The sequence below is a fragment of the Petaurus breviceps genome, unplaced genomic scaffold, assembly GCF_028583685.1.
Source record: "Petaurus breviceps papuanus isolate PSGF00001 unplaced genomic scaffold, PetGlider_PUasm1.0 90760, whole genome shotgun sequence".
NCBI lineage: Eukaryota > Metazoa > Chordata > Mammalia > Diprotodontia > Petauridae > Petaurus > Petaurus breviceps.
In genome coordinates this window covers 9,061,940-9,080,751 of record NW_027187338.1, presented here as the reverse complement: position 1 = coordinate 9,080,751, position 18,812 = coordinate 9,061,940, and the positions used below count along the sequence as shown (strand labels likewise).

Below are 18,812 nucleotides of genomic sequence, written 5' to 3'. Positions count from 1 at the left end.
TAAACCCAACTGTTGACCAGCCTCATCAATAAAAGGTTGGCTACCCAAGTTTATTTTTGCCACAGCATCTAATGAAAGATGTTTGCCAAGGTGCAGACAGGCTGTGAGCTGGGTTGGTGGATGGAGTCCTGTATGGATGAAATTGTGCATCTTGGAAGTATTTTAGTAAGTAGAAAATTTTAAACTCACATTTTTATAGCACTTTCCGAAGTGCTGCTATGTTTTGTGTTCATCTTGTGCACCTCTGGAAAGGCAGGGACTTTTCCTTGATTATCTCTATAACCCTGAGTGCCTAGTGCAGTTATTTAACCATGGGAAATGTTTTCATAGTTGCTGGTCATTCAGTGAATGGCTCCTAGTACCTGCCCCTCCCCCAATGACCCTCCACCCTAGCTTGCTTTGGCAAGCTGTTTTCTATTTGAAAGCTATTTGCTGCCACCTGGCCTCTCTTGAGGCAGGATGCTCCAGGACTCAGTGTTCTCAATGAACAGGTCTGTATCTACCAAGTCTGGTACTGAAGATGCAATAAAGTTCTGTTTTGTTTTGCTTAAAGAATGAATTGTCTCCACGATCATTTCTGCAGAGCAAGGGCAGGCTGAGAATGAAGCTAAGCTCTGTCCATCGATAGCAACATTTTTCTCACAGAGAAATCAATAACAAAGAAGTGGAGTCCTCTGAGATAGGTGACTTGTCAAGATGTCTCATGGCAGCCCACTACCACGAACAGTGTGTTTGTCTCCTTGGATTGGTGGTGTTGGCCTTGATGTTTTCCCCATAAGGGTTCTCAGCCATATTTTTAGCACATTTTTAACTGGCCTGAACTTGGGTAAGTTTCCTTGACAAATCCAAGTCATCTCAGACCCCACCAGCCAGGTGGGACTGAGTATAAAGCCAATGTACAGAGAGTGGAGAGGTCCTAAATGTAATGGCAAGGGCACTCGGAATTAAGATCTTGGGTTTAGAATCAGAGGGCCTGGATTAAAATCTTAACTTTTTGATTTACAACTTGTGTGACCTTGGGGAGGTCACTTCCCTTAGCCTCAGTTTCCCCATCTGTAAACCAAGGCACTGGTCCTCAACTTGAGAACCAGGAAGTTAGTTTGTATCTCTATCTATCTGTCTATCTATAATTTTATAATTTCATGAGTGTGGGAATACCCTGGTGTGGAAAACTCCATCTACCAATATAGATCATTTGCAACTAATACAGAATTTATGGAGTTGACTGGAACTTGAATGACCTGGCCATGTGACTATAGCTGAGGGGACAAATCCATACACAGCAAATAAATGGCTCAGCTTCACATGGATTATTATCATTTTTCAAATGTACGTCGGTGGTGGTGTGATTAACACAATGTACTGTCATCTAAAGCATCGGTAGACTCATGGTAGCGTTTTATTGTCATCTAATACCTGTTCCAGCTATCTGTCCTAAGATGCTCTGATCTGGGTGCTCCAGGGAAACCTGGCTGGCTGCTGTGTGGTTCAACAGACAGATACTTTTCAGCAGTGAACCTGGTCAGGGCACTGCCCCCTCATTAACCTTTCCAACATTCGGCAGTCCAGAGCAGAGATGCTTCATCCCCTCCACCCCATCTATGGCAGTGTGGTGAATGCATAAAATAAAATCTAGGATTACAAAGGAAGTATATTGAAGTAGTTTACAAAATTAAAAAAAAACAAGTCTGCAGATCCAGAATAAGAACTGATCCTACCTCCTACTATATGGCCACCCTCTGCCCAGCTTAGGTTTTAATGACTCAGAGAACATCCATACTGGTAGCAATGACAGCAGGGCCTGGATTCATGGTACCTGGGCTTTGGTGAGGCTGTTCCCAGGCTAGCTCAGGAAGGCAGGTGTGAGGCAGTTAGGTAGAGAGTCTGGGCCTGAAGTCAGGAAGGCATGAGTTCAAATCTCATACTAGCTGTGTGATCCTGGGCAAGTCAATTATCCTTTGCCTCAGTTTCTTCAACTATAAAATGGGGATAATAACAGCACCCACCTCAAATGGTTGTTGTAAGGATCAAATGAGCTAATATTTGTAAGGTGCTTAGCACAGTGCTCGACCCATAGATGGTACTATAGAAATGCGTATTTCCTTCCCATTCCCTGCATGGGTGTGTGTGTGTGTGTATATGTGCAATGGAAGACTCCATGACTGTTTTGGTTCTTCAAAGGCAAGCACTGTAATTTCTAAATATTTGTGTCCCCAGCACCCGTCTCAGGATCTTGCACTTAGGTACTTTGTAATAAATATTTACGGAGTTGAATGACTGCTGCAGCCTTTCCTTATACTGCTCCCCTTCACATTTGACTAGATGATCCTGTGAACTCAGGTGATTCTCCATCCCTTCTTCTCATCCTGCCTGCCTCCCTCTTTCCTCAGTCCTGGAAAAGACACCCCCTTTTTACTCCCCGGCCCTTCCTTCATCATCAGTTGAAATCTCTCCTTTCCTTTGAGGCCCAGCTCAGGTGGATGCCTTACTCCAGCTGAAAACAACTGCATCTCACAAAATATACCATAGGTATCTGTGTAGATGTCATGTCCTTGCTATTAGATGGTAAGCTCCTAAAGGGCAGAGTCTATGTTGTATCTCATATGCCCTGCTTGTACACAATAAATGCCCCCAAAAATGGTTTTTTTTTTCTTCAGCTGAACTCTTGAGTTTCTCCTCTGTGCCTTGCTAGTGCTTCCTCATGATAACAAAAAACTATAGAACACCAAGACAAAGACTCCTCAGAGGTCATCTTCATTTTACAGATGAGGAATCACACCCCCAAGAGAGGTGAATTGGCCTGGGTATGGAGTGATGGAATGTGCTGTTTAGAATTTTATCTGTTTTCTTTATCTAAAGTCATAGCTTATAAAATTGGTGGGCAGCTGGGTGGTGCAGTAGATAGAGCTCTGGGCTTGGAATTGGGAAGACTCATGTTCCTGAGTTCAAATCTGACCTCAGACACTTCTTAGATTTGTGACCTTAGGCAAGTTATTTAACCCTGCTTGCCTCAGTTTCCTTATCTGTGAAATGAGCTGGAGAAGAAAATGGCAAGCCACTCCTAGTATCTTTGCCAAGATAACCCAAAATGGGGTCACACAGAGTTGGATATGACTAAACAACTACAATATAAAATTGGTAAATGACATTTATCTGCAAGAGATAGCTAACACGTTCATCAACAAGGACTGAAAAGATCTCAAGGAGCTAAAACAAAGGGCCAGCTCTACTAAGATATATAATAATGGTAAGTGTTAACTCTTACTCTTGGGTTCAAACGGTAAACTTGACTAATGTACAATAAGGAAAGTTGTTTAGACGGCAGTTTGAATGAAAAAAAATCTAGGAGCTTTAGAAGACTGCAAGAAAATTCAGCGAACCCCCAAACTTGTATTGAAAAGTAGAGTAACCAGAATGAAGGAGGTGCTAGAGTTTCACTGTATTCTGCCTCAGTGAGACCACACATAATGTATTCATTCCTAGGGGTAACATTTGAGGAAGGACATTGACCAGGTGGGGGGCATCCCAGGAGGCTGAATTGAATGGTGAATAACACTGTCATAAGAAGCTCATTTTTTTTTTTGACAATTCATGGAAGCTCATTTAATTATGAAAAAGATCAGACTTATTTCAAAAGTTGACTTCACAGTGCATGCCTTTTTTTTAAATTTATTTTTCCCTAGTTACATGTAAAGACCATCTTAGCGTTCATTTAAAAATTATTTTGAGTTCCAAATTTTCTCTCTCCCTCCCTCACCTTTCCCCTAAGCAATTTGATATAGGTTATACATGTTCAATCATGCAAAACATATTTCCATATTGATCATGTTGTGAAAGAAGACAGACCCAAAGGGGGAAAACCAGCAAAGAAAATACAGAAAGTGAAAAATAGTTTGCTTTGATCTTCATTCAGACTCCACCAGTTCTTTCTCTGGAGGTGGATAGCATTTTTCATCATGAGTCCTTTGGAATCGTCTTGGATCATTGTATTGCTGAGAATAACTAAGTCATTCACAGTTGATCATCATAACACTGTTGCTGTTATTGTGTGCAATGTTCTCCTGGTTCTGCTCACTTCACTTTGCATCAGTTCAGATGAGTCTTCCCAGGTTTGCATAAGAGGCTCATCTGAAGAAACAGCCTGATGAAGAAGAGGTTCAAGGAGGACAGAATCACTCTCTTCAAGAACTTGAAAGTCATATGGAAGATTGCCTTCTCCTTAGTCTCTAAGTGAATATAACAATAGTTAACATTTATAAGGAGAGTACAGGTAAGCTGCACAGTAGACTGAATGCCAGATCTGGAGTCAGGAAGACCTGAATTCAGATCTGGTCTCAGACACTAGCCATGTGACCCTGGGCAAGTCACTTAACTCTGCCTCAGTTCTTCATCGATAAAATGAGCTGGAAAAGGAATGGTAAGCCACTTCCGTATCCCTGCTAAGAAAACTCCAAATTGGAGTCACGGAGACATGACTGAACAGCAAAACTTATAAATCACTTTGCAAAGCACTTTACGAATATTATTTTATCCCCCCAAACCTGGGAGGTAGATGCTATTATCCCCATTTTACAAATGAGGAAACTGAGACAGACAGATTAAGCCCCAAGAACTTGCCCCAAGTTCCACACTTAGAATGAGGTCAAATTTAAACTCAGGTCTTCCTGACTTCAGGTCCAGCGCCTCTAAAGAGGCAGATTTATAAAACTTAGTAACAATTTGAGAACTATCCAAAAATAGCATGGGATGACCGAAGATAAATTCCCTTCACCAAAAGTGTTCAAACAAAGAGACTAGATGACCATTTATCAAGTGTATAGTAGAGGGACCTAGATGGCATAGTGGATTGTTTGCTGGACTGGAACTTGGGAAATGATCCCTAATTCCAATCCTGTTTCAGACTCTAGCTGCATGACCCTGGGCCCTTAACTTTCAGACTCTAGCTGCATGACCCTTAACTTCTTGTTTTCCTACCTGTAAAATGGCGATAATACTATCACCTACCTCAAAGAGTCGTTGCGATGGTCAAACAAAGTGATACACACACACAATAAAAAAGTGCTACGTAAATGTTATCTATTATTGGAGACCCCTTTGTGAAGCGATCTTGCAAAGTCGAGATTCTGGTCTGTAATCTGGAAGGGCTTAGATCTAGTCCAGTTCCTTCATTTTACAAAGTAAGGGAAGGGACTTGGTTGATCACATAGGTAGTAAGCAGTAGTCAGGACTGGAACGTTAATCTGATTCCGAATCTAGAGCACTTGATTCCAAATTCAGTAGAGCATTTCGTAATCCTTAAAGCTCTATAGGACTGAGAGTCCCATTTGTTGGCATTTTTTCCCATTACACCCCCTTGTCAAAACTATTAAATTTTGGCAGAGGCACAAACCAAAGGCCCATCCTCTCTCTTTTCCCCCCACCCCACTGGTGGCCCCTCACTTCCTGTACCCCCCCTCCAGGTGGCTACTCCTCATTTTGTCTTTCCCCCAACTCCACAGGTTGTTCCTCCCCTACTTGCTCCCCCCACCTCAAAAGGTGATGTTTCCCGATACTGTCCCCCCTCTATCCGATCCTCAGCCTTTAACCCTATACACTCCCTTATCCCCAGCTGTCTCCGCTCAGCCCCCCGCCCCCCACCTCTCCCCGCCTGCCTGGGGCTCCAGGTCACGTGCTCCCTGACTCCCCTCGGTTCTGGGGAGGGGGCTGCACAGCACGGGAAGGGCGGGGCGGTTCCTCGATGGCGCGAGGGGAGGGGGAGGGGGCGGGGCCGCAGAGAGTCCGTTGGGCGCTGGCCGAAGGAGAGGTGCGGAGAGGGACCGCTCCGCAAGTAAGGGGCATGGCAGGGGTTAAGGGCGATCTGGGCATCCTGCTGCTTGGGTGGGGTCGGCCCCGCCGGGTCCTGCAGAGAGGGTGTGGCTGGTCAGTTACCTAGAGGAGGGAAGGTGTGATTGATAAGCAGAGAGAGGGCGTGGCTGGTCAGTTACTTAGGCGAGAGAAGACGAGACTGTTCCGCAGGGAGGTGTGATTGATGTACGGGCAGAGGGTGTGGCTGGTCAGCAGAGGGAAGATGTGATCGACTGGTCAGTTACTCAGAGGTATGGGTGACTGATCACTTAGCAGAGAGGGGCATCACTGGTCGGTCAGCAGGGAACGATGTGGCCGAGCAGTTAGCGGGTGATGTGATTAGCGTGATTAGCTTGTGGTCTTCCAGGTAAGGAACCTGGGTCTTACTGGTCCACTGGGCCCCCTAGTGGAGAGAGGCCGATACTGGGCAGCTCAAGGTTGGTGTTCTGGCGTAGATAGTGCGTGGGGCCTTTTAGAGGAGAGGGTCGTCGTCACTGGTTAGTGCTGAGCGTGCCTGGGCCAGGATTGTTGGAGGGTTATGGTTCAGTATGGGCGTAGATTATGTCATGTCTAGTGTTGGGATGTAGCAGTGTAACAAGTTTGATTCCAGAATCAGTCAGAGAGGCAACGTGCATGTGCTATACAGTTTGTGGATAATTCAGGATTTGGGAGTCAAGATGAGCCGTAAGCAAGCCAGTTCATCTCTCTGTGCTTCATTTCCCTTCCCAGTAAAATAAGGCAGTCGGACTCAGTGTCCTAGCTCTGGGATCTATGGTCCCCTAACTGCATACTGACGGACCTCACAGATCTAGGTTTTTCCTGGGAAATTCTTTCTAGGACTGGTTTGGTGCCATGAAGTTGATAACATCTCTCTCTATCTCCCTTGGCAGCTCTCCCTACGAGTTCATGGTCTCCCTGGATCCTGCCTGGCTGGCCGATAGGCATGTCGAGAGATGGGGAAGAGGAAGATGCCTTTGGTCCCAAGGATGTCCTACTCTATTCCCCTGACAGTGGCCCCTTGGTGGAGGAGACGGAGGGGGCTGGTTCTGTGTTGAGTTGGACTTGGGAACAGAGCACAGCCTCCTCCCAGTGGAGCCTGGAGTCTGAAGCCAGTGGGAGCACTCCCCCCAGAATGGACTGTCAGGATGACAGTGACCCAACCAGGAAAGCCATTCAAGATTCACAGACGGTGGAGGGGAGTACAGGTCCTGAGGCCTGTATTCTGAGCCCAGACCGACAGGCTGAGGAGGAGGGCAAGGATTCACTGCTGTTTCCAGATCTTCACATCCAGCCTCCTCTTGCACCAATGGAGAGAAAAGCACAGTTCTTAGAAAAGCTTCATGTGGCTTTACATGACATCTTAGCAGAAAACTGGGGTAAGAAACTCGGCCACGTGGCCCAAAGCATCAAACCCACAGGAAAAGGGAAGAGATTGGTGGAAGCTGAGAGCTGCCCTGACCCCCAGGAGATTGCTAGAGATGGGCTGCCTGGGGAGAGGAGTCCTCCAGGAACTGACCAAAGACACCCCATTGACCATGTGGAGAGCTCCCATGAAATAAGACGGCTTACCCCAGTGGCTTTTCCTGAGTGCCTCTCTGAGGTGTGTGAACAGGGCATCTTCTCTCGCTTGGCCCCAGGGCAGGAGACCTGTGTGGACTGTCCTCTGGATGCTTGTGAAAAAGGAGAAAAGGTGAAGAGACAACAGCCTGAAGCTTCCTCTCCTTCCCCTATCTTAGCCCTGGAGAGGGCCAACAAGAAAAGCAGGCTGTCGACCAGCTTCAGAGAGGTGAGGAAGAGGAGGAACCCCAGGGAAGAAGAATCATGGAGGAGAGATGAAAGAGGCCAAGATTATCGGGGCCCTGTCCAGAGTGCAACTGGAGTGGACCTCAAGACTCCAGGAAACCCCTTTCTGAACAGATGTCGGGAGACTTGTAGAGAAATGGGAGGTGTTGCTGGGGCCTCCCTACCTGCTAAAAAAGAGCCTAAGCTAGCAGGAAACACCCAGCAGTGGACCGGCCAGCAGAGAGCCCTCCCCACATCTCCTGCCTCCTTTTCTCCACATGGTCCCACTGAGCAGGTCTTGCCCAAGGGGGCTGGAAGTGGGGAGGCTTCTGGCCACACCCCCACTGGGTGTCAGAGAGGTGCAGTGACTGCTACGTCAGTTTCGGAGACCCTGGGTCCTCCTGGGAGGCCAGCTATACCCAGTGTAATGCCAGTCTCTAAGACTTCCTGGAAAAGTCCTGACCGGTGCCCATCAGCTGCCCTCTGGGATCCCCTGACTTTGACAGAACATCAAGATCTTGGTTTTGCTATGGTGCCCAAGGCCATCACTGGGGAAGATGGTGCTGACCTCTCAGACATTGCTGAGGAGCTGGAATCTGCTGTTGGCAAAGGAGTCACGGGTGGCTCTGACACCAACAGGCAAGAGATGCTAGGATTGCCTGCTGGGCCTCAAGGGCTGTCCACCACAAGCCAGCCCTGTGTCCAGACTGGCCCGGCTTTCCCATTAGCCAAGCCTTCCTCAAAGGGACCTGTGGCCAGTGGAGTCAGTCTGGACACTGAAGCAGCTGAGACATCTAGAAGGCCTTCTAGACCTCGTCGGAATAGCTCCAGAGCTGGAGAGAAGCCAAGGAAGGGGTTATTGTCCTCTGCCCCGGAATGCAGCAGGAGTGGAGGGTCCAGACCAGAGAGTGTGGGAGATCAGGAACCAGCCAGAGTAAGCAGGAGCAGAGAGGTATGTTTGCTCTTAGCATTTGTGAGCCCTTACAAATGGTGGAGCCCCAGCCTAGGCGAGGATGATGATGAAAATCATTGTAGCTTATGTTTCTGTTGTGTTAAAGCACTTGTCTACCCAACACCCTGGGAGGCAGATCTTGTCAGAATGCTTGTGCTTCCATGACAGATGAGGGAGTGGGCTCTGAGGTGTAGTCACCTGCCTGGGGTCACCCAGCTGAGAGATGAAGCTGCCTCAGGACACCGGCCTGTCTGCTACCACTCCATACTGTGCAGAAGGATGTTCTCCCCAAACATTTATAGAGCTCTTTATGGTGCAAAGCAGCAGACTGAGGATTCAAACCTGGGCCTGCTCACTTCAAATTCAGGGTCCCCTCCATGACAGGGCCTGGGCCTCATCACCTTCTTCCTCTCCTGTGCCAGACCTCCGCTTTCACTTTCTATTCTTTCTCAGGTGTTGCCTTTTCTCTGGAAGGAGAGAACCCTGACCAGAATCCTTCCCAAATACTCTCCTGTGTTAGATGGCAGCCTCAGAGGGGCCCTTTCCCCACCTGCTGCTCCCCTGGAACTTCCCCCCACCCCATTTTGGGGCACGCAGGCCATCTCCACCCATCACAGACCAAAGGGCCCTCCCAGGATTTAGAGTCCACAGATCTTGGGTTCTAACCCTGGCTCTTCTACTTTGCTATCTGGGTGACCCTAGCTAAGTCACTTATCTGCTCTGTGAAACCAAGGGGCTAGATTTGACCTTGAACATCATCTCCTGCTCTAAGCCTTCCTTCCATGTCTACCTTCCTTGCCTGGGAAGCTTGTTGTTGTGGCTGTTGTTGATCTGCCAGAATGATTTGGCAGGCCCTGGGTACTTCTTTGTGGTTAATTGAGCCTTCCTCCCCCATCGCCTCCTCAGCACACACCTCGATAGCCACAGCTACGCCCCAGACTCCTGAGTCCCAGCCTCTGCTTCCCCTGGAGTGGTTAGTTGGTCTAGGGTGGGCACATTTGATGTCCAGGAGGAGGATAGAAGCCTTCCAAGGAAACTGGAAAGGCAGAGGTTGAGTGTCTGGCAGGTTTAACAGCTCCGGATGTTTGGGGGTCTCTGCTAGAGAGAGGATGGTGGGTGGTCACAGTCGGCACCATTGGAGTGAGGGTGAGGTGAGGAGCAGGCCTGAGCCCAGAATGGGCTTGGGGCCTGAGAGTGCAGTCTGAGCTGGGATCCTGGCACTGAAATGCTCCTCAGGATGGCCGAGCTCCCTCCATGGCTATGTAGAGAGGAGGGAGGAGAGAGAGGCAAAAGGGGGAGGGTGGCTGTTCTGCCTGTCTGGGCTGAGAGCTTGGCCTCATTGCTCTGGACTTGTACTTAGGAGGGAACTGGGTTCAAATCCTTACTTGGTTCTTATTAGCTTTGTGATCTGGCAAGTGATTTCCTCACTGGGAGCCTCAGCACCACAACCAAGTGTGTTTCCAGAGGTGTGGGGCATGTGTCAGGGCTTCCTCCTGGTCCTTCTGTGAACTGAGGCTTGTTCAGAATGAATGATAGCTGGCCCCAGGGCTCCTCCCACCCCCATGACCCTCTCCTCCCATCTCATAACTCTGAGCTACATTATGCCCTCTATCACCATGATAGGGTGGGGGGAGGTAGAAGAGGCTTCACTGCAGAGTGGAGAGAGCCCTGGGCTTCATAGGAAGGATCTGACTTCAAATGCCACTTCAGCACTATTAACTGTGTGAACTTGGCCAAGGGCCTTTGTTGCTTCAGACCTCAGTTTTCCCTTCTGTAAAATGAGAACCAATAATCTTTGCCCTGCCTACCTCCCTGACTGGTTATGAGGAATGTGCCTTGTGCCCCTTGAAGTGCCATAGGGATGGGAGATGTGACTTATTTTTGTTGGCCTTTACTGGCCTGTGCACAAGCACTGTGCCGCTCCAGCTAGACAGGAGGTGGGGGTGGCCACGGGGCTTCATCATCAGCTGAAATCTGCCAGCAGCCAGCTCTGCCCTTGACAACAGAGAAGCAGGATGGCTTCCCCAAAACAATCCGTTTCCATGGCAACTGAGGCCTGCTGCCCCTGCAAGGAGCTGAAGCCAGGCTCTGGAAGGGACTATGGGAGCATAGCATCCTGGGGGGGCAGCGGGTGCAGGGGGCCGGGCAGCGCCAGCCTCTTGGCTGGGCCAGGCCTTGTTGAGGGGGAGAGCCAATGAGGGTAAACACCACTTTTGAGTTTACATGAGGAATGCCTCTCGACTCTTAGCCAAGCTCTGTCTGCTGGGGCTTTAACTCCCATCCAGTACAGTAGTAGGTGTGAGGCACCAGGAGCAGGCCTTCTGGCGGTGACCCTTCCTCCCTACTGGTCTCTCCACCCTTCACTACAGATTGGCCTGCGCTCCAGGGCCTAGGGACAAGGGCTCCCATCATGTGTGGGGGCAGAAGACTGTGTTCCAATAGAAAAAGTCTGAGGAAGGACACGGTTCAATCAGGGATAAGGGGGGTACACTCTGAACCTGACAGATGTGGAGAGAAGGGGGAGCCCTAGGCTAGTGTAGGTGGAGAGAGGCCCATCTCCAGATTGGGGGGGGAGGACAGCTATTTCCATGCTCAGACTTGGTGTATATGGGGCAATGTCATCCTAATGGCAGTGGCCATGTTCCTGTATTTCCAAAGTTGTGTGTTGTTTTTTTTTTTTTTCTGGAAAAGGGTCTTACTAGGAGGGAGGTGCAGGTAGCCCCATGCTGACTGGGTTCACAACGCTACTGAGAGCCCAGCTTCTCTATTTAGGAAAAGCCTATTGTTGTGACTTTTGTGATTGTTGAGTTCTCCTTTGGCATTTGCTAACATGGCTGTTATCTCTTTCTTGTGTCTGCACCTACCTCAGTTTCCCACATCTCTTTTTCCCTTTTCAGTTCCCAAGCATTTCTTTCCCTTTAGCCCTTGTGCTGTTACCTGCAGCATGAAGGAGGGAAGACAGCCCCAGGCTAGCTAGCACCCAGGGGGCCAGAATTTTCATTGGGCTCTGCTTTGAAACAGGGGATATGGCCTAGGGACCTTCAGCAAGGACATAAGCACATGAACATCAAAGGTAGCATACTCATTCAGATCCCTGGTTTAACCATCCCAAGATTCTGTCTTAGAAACCACAAAAGGCATTGTGGGAAGGTGTGCCTGCTTCCTGTGACCTCAAAGGTGAAGGAGTGCTTGCCACACATTTCTGGTTTCTTTTAAAACTCCTTGGTGCATGGACCATTGTTAGTCTCCTAATCGACCGTCTTGCTTCCAAGCTCTTCTGTCTTCAGTCCATCCACAAATTACCTGAATAATCTTCTTAATGCCATTCTAGTCATGTCACCTCCCCTCCATATAAAACCTTCATTGGCTCCCCTTTGCCTACTGAATAAAGTATTCATCTTTCTGGTATTCAAGCTTTTCACAGTCTGGTTCCAGCCTGACCCTGCTCTGCTGCCACGAAACAAAACTCTTCTCCATCTTCTCCGTCATTACCATCCCTTGTTCTCATCCCTCTCCCCTCCTCCCATCCCTGGAATGTTCTCTCCATTCCCATCTTTTCCCATTGAAGACTTGCCCTTCAAGGCCCCACTCCCATGGCACCTCCCCCATGAAGTCTTCTCTGCCCCACCAGATGAAAGGGATCTTTTCCTTCTCATATTTTTCCTAGCATCAGCATCTTTGTACATGTGATCATAAGTTTTCTTGACATCAGGATCTATTAAATAGCCACCTTTTTATCCCCAGAACAGAACAAAGGATCCTTCTGGCATGTGGTAGGTATTTAATACATGTATCACATCGAATTGTGGTTCTGCGCTCCATGATGTTATCTGAACCCTCTGTAGGTCACCTTAGACTCAAGAGTTCTGAGGATCCCTCCTAACCTGAAGGGTCTCCGAGCCTGGGGTTTATTTTTTACTTGTACTTGGTAGAGATTATGTGCCCCAGACATACATATGAAGAGTAGTCCCTTCTCTTTAACTGCCTTCTGTGTGAAGGTAGATCTGTATTTGAGGGGAAAAAAAAAAAAGAAAACATTTGAGTGAAAATCAATGGAGGGAGAAGCAGAAATGATTTTGTCATGGGAAAATATTATAGACCCCATGGACAGGAGGAGAAAACAGGTAAGTTTTCAGCCAGGCTTGGAAGACAGGAAAGCAGGGAATTTGGTGGTGATGGGAGACTTCAGGTTTCTTGGTTTCTACTTGAAGGATTCTGCCCACAGCAGAGATGTTGGTACATTCCTGGCTGCTTGTCCTGATAATTCCATCCTTTAAAAGATGCAGGAAATGCCAAGAGAAGCTGAAAATTGGAATCTGATTCTGAGCATTATGTATATTGCTGATCCACAAGAAAGACTGGTTGCTGAAGTTAAAATGATAGGCACTGTGGGGAGTGAGACAGGAAGGATGGGCTTGATTTGGGGAGAACAGCTTTCAGAGACTGAAGAGGAAGGAACAGAGCCCACGATTTGTCCTTTTACAGGGGAAGGCAGCTCAGGAGGGCTGGGAAGTATTCAGGAATGACATTCTGAAGCTCCAAACAAATGGTTTTAAAGAGGAAAATGGCCAATGTGGGTGTGCAGGAAGCTCACTGGGCAACTGGGATTTTAAAAAATCTTTTAAAAAGTATCTGGTATATGCAAAAAGGGTCAGGTGACTAAAGGTGAATACCAAGGGGTTAGGCAGTTTCATACCAGGAATGAGCTGAGCCTGGCGATAAAAGGTGAGGACAGCCCACAGCTGTGCTGGGTAGAAGAGGGGGATCCCAAAAGAGAAAAGCTCCCTGCTCAGGGTGGATGGGATGGTAATAATAGGCAACAGAGGGAAGGAAGGACCACTTAACTCTTGCTTCTGTTTTCTCTGCCAAGAAGAATTGTCCATGCATTGGAGAGGAAAGAATACACTATCAGGGGTGGGGAACCTGTGGCTTCGAGGCCACCTGTGGCCCTCTAGGTCCTCAAGTGTGGCCCTTTGACAGAAGTTCTAGGATTTTGGATTCAATCAAAGGGCCTCACTTGAAGACCTAGAAGGCCACATGTGGCCTTGAGGCCGAAGGTTCCCCACTGCTGGGTTAAGAGATAAAGAGCACTAGGCTCCCCTTGATGAGGTTAAGTCACCCAGCAAATAGAGTAAATCCCAACATACGGAGAGAACCACGAGGCATGATGACTGAGTCAGTGTTGGTGACTTTGGAAAGACTGGAGAGCAGGACAGTTACTACAGGATGGGAGAAGCACAAATGGCCCAGTTTTTACCATAGAGAAAGTGAGTGGGGTTTTCCAGCTGTGGGGATATGAGTTTGACTTTGATTCTTGGATAAGTTCTAGAACGTGTGATTAAAAGGATGGCTTGTGAACATTTTGAGTGATCACTAGTAGCATGGTCCCACCAAGAGTAGATCCTGCTAGACTAACCCCATTACACAGAATTCTACAGACTTTAGTTTACCTTAAAGCATTTTTTCAGAATCTCTCATGCTATCGTTGTGGAAAAGAGATAACTGGAACAGCTAGGTGGCACAGCGAATAGAGCACTGGCCCCAGAGTTAGGAGGGCCTCAGATACTTGACACATTTACTAGCCGTGTGACTTTGGACAAGTCACTTAACCCCAATTGCCCTCCAAAAAGCAGAGAGAGAGAGAGAGAGAGAGAGAGAGAGAGAGAGAGAGAGAGAGAGAGAGAACAATGCAGACTAGTCAATAGCATGGTTGACTGGGTTCAGAACTGCTTGAAGGGCCAGACCCAAAGAATGGTCATTAATGGTTCCATGTCAGTTTGAGAGGAGTTCTCCAATAGGACCTGGGCTTAGCTCTGTGCCATTCACAATTTTTATCTATGACTTAGATGAAGCCATAGATGGCATACTTATCAAATATGCAGATAAGGCAGAACTGGAAGGGACCTCCAAGATATTGAGTGACAAAGTCATATCCATAAAGATCTTGGCAGGCTGGATTGAATAGGATGAAGCATAATAGGGATAAATGTAAAGTCTTGGGTGTGGATTCAAGAAATCAATTTCATAAGCATAAGATTGGGGAAATGTGGCCAGATGCGAAAGATTTGGATCTGGGGAACTTGAATGGACCTCAACCACAAAAGCATAACATGGCAGCAAAAGTGTGATCTTTGGCTGGATTAAATGAGGGACAGCTTCCAGAACAGGAAATGGTCATTATGTGTTCTTTGCTCAGATTGAATCCTTAACATTGTGTTTAGTTTGGGGTACCATTGTTTTAGGAATGGACTGATTGGAAACCAGAGGAAAAATGAGGGAGTTGACAGGAATACGTGAAACAATTAGAGAATCTACAAGCCAACCTAAGATGAAATATTACAGTGTATCAGGTTAGAGTTGGATTTAGGGTTAGGAAAACTGAGCTGTTACTGACACCTACAATTTCCATAGTGCTTTAAGGCTTACAGAACTTTCCTTACTATAATACCCTTTGAGGTTGGAAGTAAAAAAGCTTTTTAAAATTTCCGTTTTATGGATGAGACCAAGGACTAACTTACCCAAGGTCATACAGCTAGTAAGGGTCAGAGAAGGGCTTTAGACCCAGTTCTTCCTTTATTTCCAAATCTGTTCCTTTTTTCCCCTCTTTAAAAAGAAGTCTGGATGTGTTTACGACACACTTATTTTTTATCTATATGCTTCCTCCCTAATACCCACCCCCAAATTCCTCTTTTGGAACAAAAAGCTGTTGAGTTAAACCAACTAATATGGCAGCTATGTCTGTTTAATCTATGTCTATCTGCGCATGCCACATTCAGTATCCACAGCTGCCTGACCCTGACCTCTTGATTCACTGCATTCATTTCAAATTCAGTCACATTTTCAGATGGTTTTTCACATGTTATGTACATTGTCCTTCTAGAGTTGCTCACTGCCCTCTGCATCCATTCATACACATCTTCCCAAGCTTCTCTGAATTCTTCATAGTCACCAATCCTTATGGTACGATTATAGTCCACTATATTTATACACCATGAACTCGTTCAGCCAGCTGATGGGTACCGACTTTGCAGTTGTTCTCAATGACAAAGCTGCCTCCTATTTCCAATCTAAGCTCCAGACAGAGGTTCCAGAGGGATTCTAGTGTTCTTTCCACCATTCTGTGCTCAGGGAAAGATTTGATGGATGACAGGGGACTTGTAATCGATCAATCAGCTAGCCTTTACTTAGTGTCCACTAGTCTTCAAGGTTTGAGTGGGAATAGTGGGGAAAGCATTCCAGTTGGAGGAAGAGCGTAGTCCTGTACTGGGCACAGAGGTGGGTAATGACCAGAGGTGTTTATTGTGGTCAGGGAAGCGTGGACAGATGGAATGTGTGAATGTCCTGGACCCCTTTGGTAGTCTAGTGAAGTCTGTGGTTCTCTTCTCAGAAAACATGTCTCTGAATGCAGAAAATAAAATGGAAAAAAGGAAATTAATCACATTGACATACACTTAACAAAATAGTTTTGGAAAGTTCATAGGCTTCCTGTGAAGAACCTCTGCAATAGATAGTGAGGAGTCTCTTTAAAAGATTAATTTATTTTTAGTTTTCAGTACTCACTTTTATAAGATTTTGAATTCTAAATCATATGTATGCACACATAGATACACAAGCAGAGTTCAGTAAGCGTGGCACAGTGGAAAGAGAACTTATACTGATGTAATAATAATGACAGTGTTCATAAAGTGCTTATTATGGGCAGGGACTGCACTGAACCCTTTAAGACTATCTCCTCGGTTCCTTGTAAGCCCCTGCTGCTGGCAGCTGGGTGCTGTGACAGGACCTAGCTTCAAATCTCACCTCTGATGCTTACTCCCTGGGTGATTTTGAGCAAGATGCTTTACCTCTCCAAACCTCCGTGTATGTATCTTTCAAATGGGAATAATCATCTTTGCCCTTCCTGCTTCTCGGAATTTGGAGGTGCCAAGTAAAACCTGTGGTACTGTAAAACAGTTCTTTAGTGCTGACATAGATCCGTGATCTCATTCTCAGTCAAGTTGTCTCCTGTAAATGCTGTCCTGGGATGCCTTACTGGGTGTGGAGGCGACACCTTGGCCTCTTGAAGGTCATACCTGCAGAGCAGATATCATGGCGGTCCCAACAAGCTGTGGAAAGGGTTGGGGGCCTGGTCCAGCCATTGACTGTCTAACTGCCTTCTGAGGACTAGCCTGACTAAATTGAAAAAGACCCATCACTGATTTTTTCACCCACAGCCATGCTCAGCTCAATCTGTAAACTTTAGTAGATGCTTCCTTTGTGCCAGGGACTGTGCCGAGGGTTAAAGATAGGAAGAAAGACAAAAATAGTCTCTGCCCTAAAGGAAATGACATTTTGGTGGGGGGACAACATGGCCATAACCAGGTATGAGACAATAAAGAATAGATGGAAGGTAATCTGAGAGGGAAAGTCATGAGCTGTTGGGGATACCAGGAAGGAACCCCCCCCCCCCATAGAAGGTGCCTTTTGAGCTGAGTTTATGGGGGCCAGGATTCTAAGAGGCAGAGGTGAGGAGGGAGCAAGTTCCAGGCATGGGGCTTGATAGCCACTGCAGGGGCATCTCCTGCATCAGGAAGGGGTTGTGATCTGCACTGGTGCACATCCATACCAAGGAAACCATGGACTTTCAAAGTCCATGAGCCCCTCCTGTGGCCTGGAGTGATTGAGATGGAAACAGAAGTGAAAGAGACTTTGGGCATCCTCTTCCTGTGCTGGGAGAAAAGCAGTGTTAGCTGGCCATCAAAGCAGCTGGTCTCTTAGCCCAGGGGTTCGGATGCAGGAAGTGTGAGGGCCTCAGGCTGTGGGTTAGAGGTCAGCTTATCCTGAATGGTGAAAGTCCTCCAGCCCAGGGCCACTGGAACACTGACAGGTCTGGGCCTGGGTCTCTCCTAGGGTCAGTCAGGCAATGCCTTCAGGAAGTCAGGCTACAGGGAGAGACAGGAGAAGGAGAAAGGAATTCTAGTTTGAAGCAATAACTGGAGCTGTAGAAGGGACAGACACAGCGGGGTCTGGCTAATGAGGAAGCTGACTATGTAGGAGTCGGGGATTAATGAGACAGGAGATTGTCTAGGGCCGGGATGGTGAGGAGAGAGGGGAGTCATTGATGGAGGGCCATGAATGCCAGACTAAGGAGTTTAGGTTTGTTGTGACTGGTAGGAGGAGGCCAGGTTTTAAAGCCAAGGTTTTAAAATGGAGGCAGATTATGATGCATATGTAATAGGAATCAGATTATTTGGGCAGCAGTGATCTGGACTGACTAGAAAGAGAGAAATTCAACATAGGGAGACCATTTGTCTGTGAGGTTTCTCATCAGCAGGTACTGATAAGAGCAAACCAAACTCTCCTCTTCATTGCCCTGCCTTTGCTGGGTCTGCCTTCCCTGCACACCTAGAGCTTGGAGATGCTGTACTCTTGGCCTGCCCTCTGTGCCATCTTATTTAGGGCCCAAGGGAGAGAGAGCATGGGGGAATAGAAAAGTGATGGCCGGGGAGTCCAAAAATGGCTTCTAACTTGTTCCGTGGCTGTGGTTAGTCATACTCCCTCTGAGAGCCAAATGACAGGATGAGACTTATCTCTCATGTTCCTTTTAACTCTGACATTCAGCGTGATGTTGTCAGGTCCCTTCCAGCTGTGACATTTAGTGTTCTAATGCCTTCCCAACTCTGACATTCTGCACTCCAGCTCTGACATGCTGTGTTCCTCTGACATTCTGTGTTCTAATGCCCTCCCACCTCTGACATTCTGCATTCCAGCTCTGACATTCTTTGTTCCTCTGACATTCTGTGTTCTAATGCCCTCCCCCTCTGACATTCTATGTTCCAGTTCTGACATTCTGTGTTCCTCTGATAACTCTGTGTTCTAATGCCTTCCCACATCTGACATTCTGCATTCCAGCTCTGACATTCTTTTTTTTTTTTTAAAGCAATCGGGGTTAAGTAACTTGCTCAAGGTTACACGGCCAGTTATTTCTGGGTGTGGTGCTAAGTATCTGAGCCTGGACTTGATCCCCAGGTCATCCTGACACTGGAGCCGGTGCTCTTACTTGCTGAGCCACCTGGCCACCCCTAAGCAATTGGGGTTAAGTAACTTGCTCAAGGTCACATGGCCAGGTCCAGCTCTGACATTCTATATTCCTCTGATAACTCCGTGTTTTAATGCCTTCTCACCTCTGACATTCTGCGTTCCAGCTTTGACATTCTGCATTCCAGCTCTGACATTCTGTGTTCTAATGTCTTCC

General features: G+C 47.3%; 3 protein-coding genes across 3 annotated transcripts in view; 1 reads left to right on the top strand and 2 right to left on the bottom strand.

The window, feature by feature from the left end:
* KPNA6 (karyopherin subunit alpha 6) overlaps positions 1 to 18,812 on the bottom strand; it is a 387,231-nt gene that overhangs the window by 308,651 nt on the left and 59,768 nt on the right. The gene's annotated exons all lie outside the window — the stretch shown is intronic.
* The window catches only part of TMEM39B (transmembrane protein 39B), a 319,933-nt gene that overhangs the window by 241,353 nt on the left and 59,768 nt on the right, over positions 1 to 18,812 (bottom strand). The window lies entirely within an intron of this gene.
* The window catches only part of SPOCD1 (SPOC domain containing 1), a 48,170-nt gene continuing 35,109 nt past the window's right edge, over positions 5,752 to 18,812 (top strand). Inside the window, exons 1-2 of the mRNA XM_069068041.1 lie at positions 5,752 to 5,827; positions 6,735 to 8,578. Of these exons, the coding sequence (XP_068924142.1) occupies positions 6,788 to 8,578 (1,791 nt within the window). The 5' untranslated portion in view covers positions 5,752 to 5,827; positions 6,735 to 6,787. The remainder of the gene's footprint in view (positions 5,828 to 6,734; positions 8,579 to 18,812) is intronic.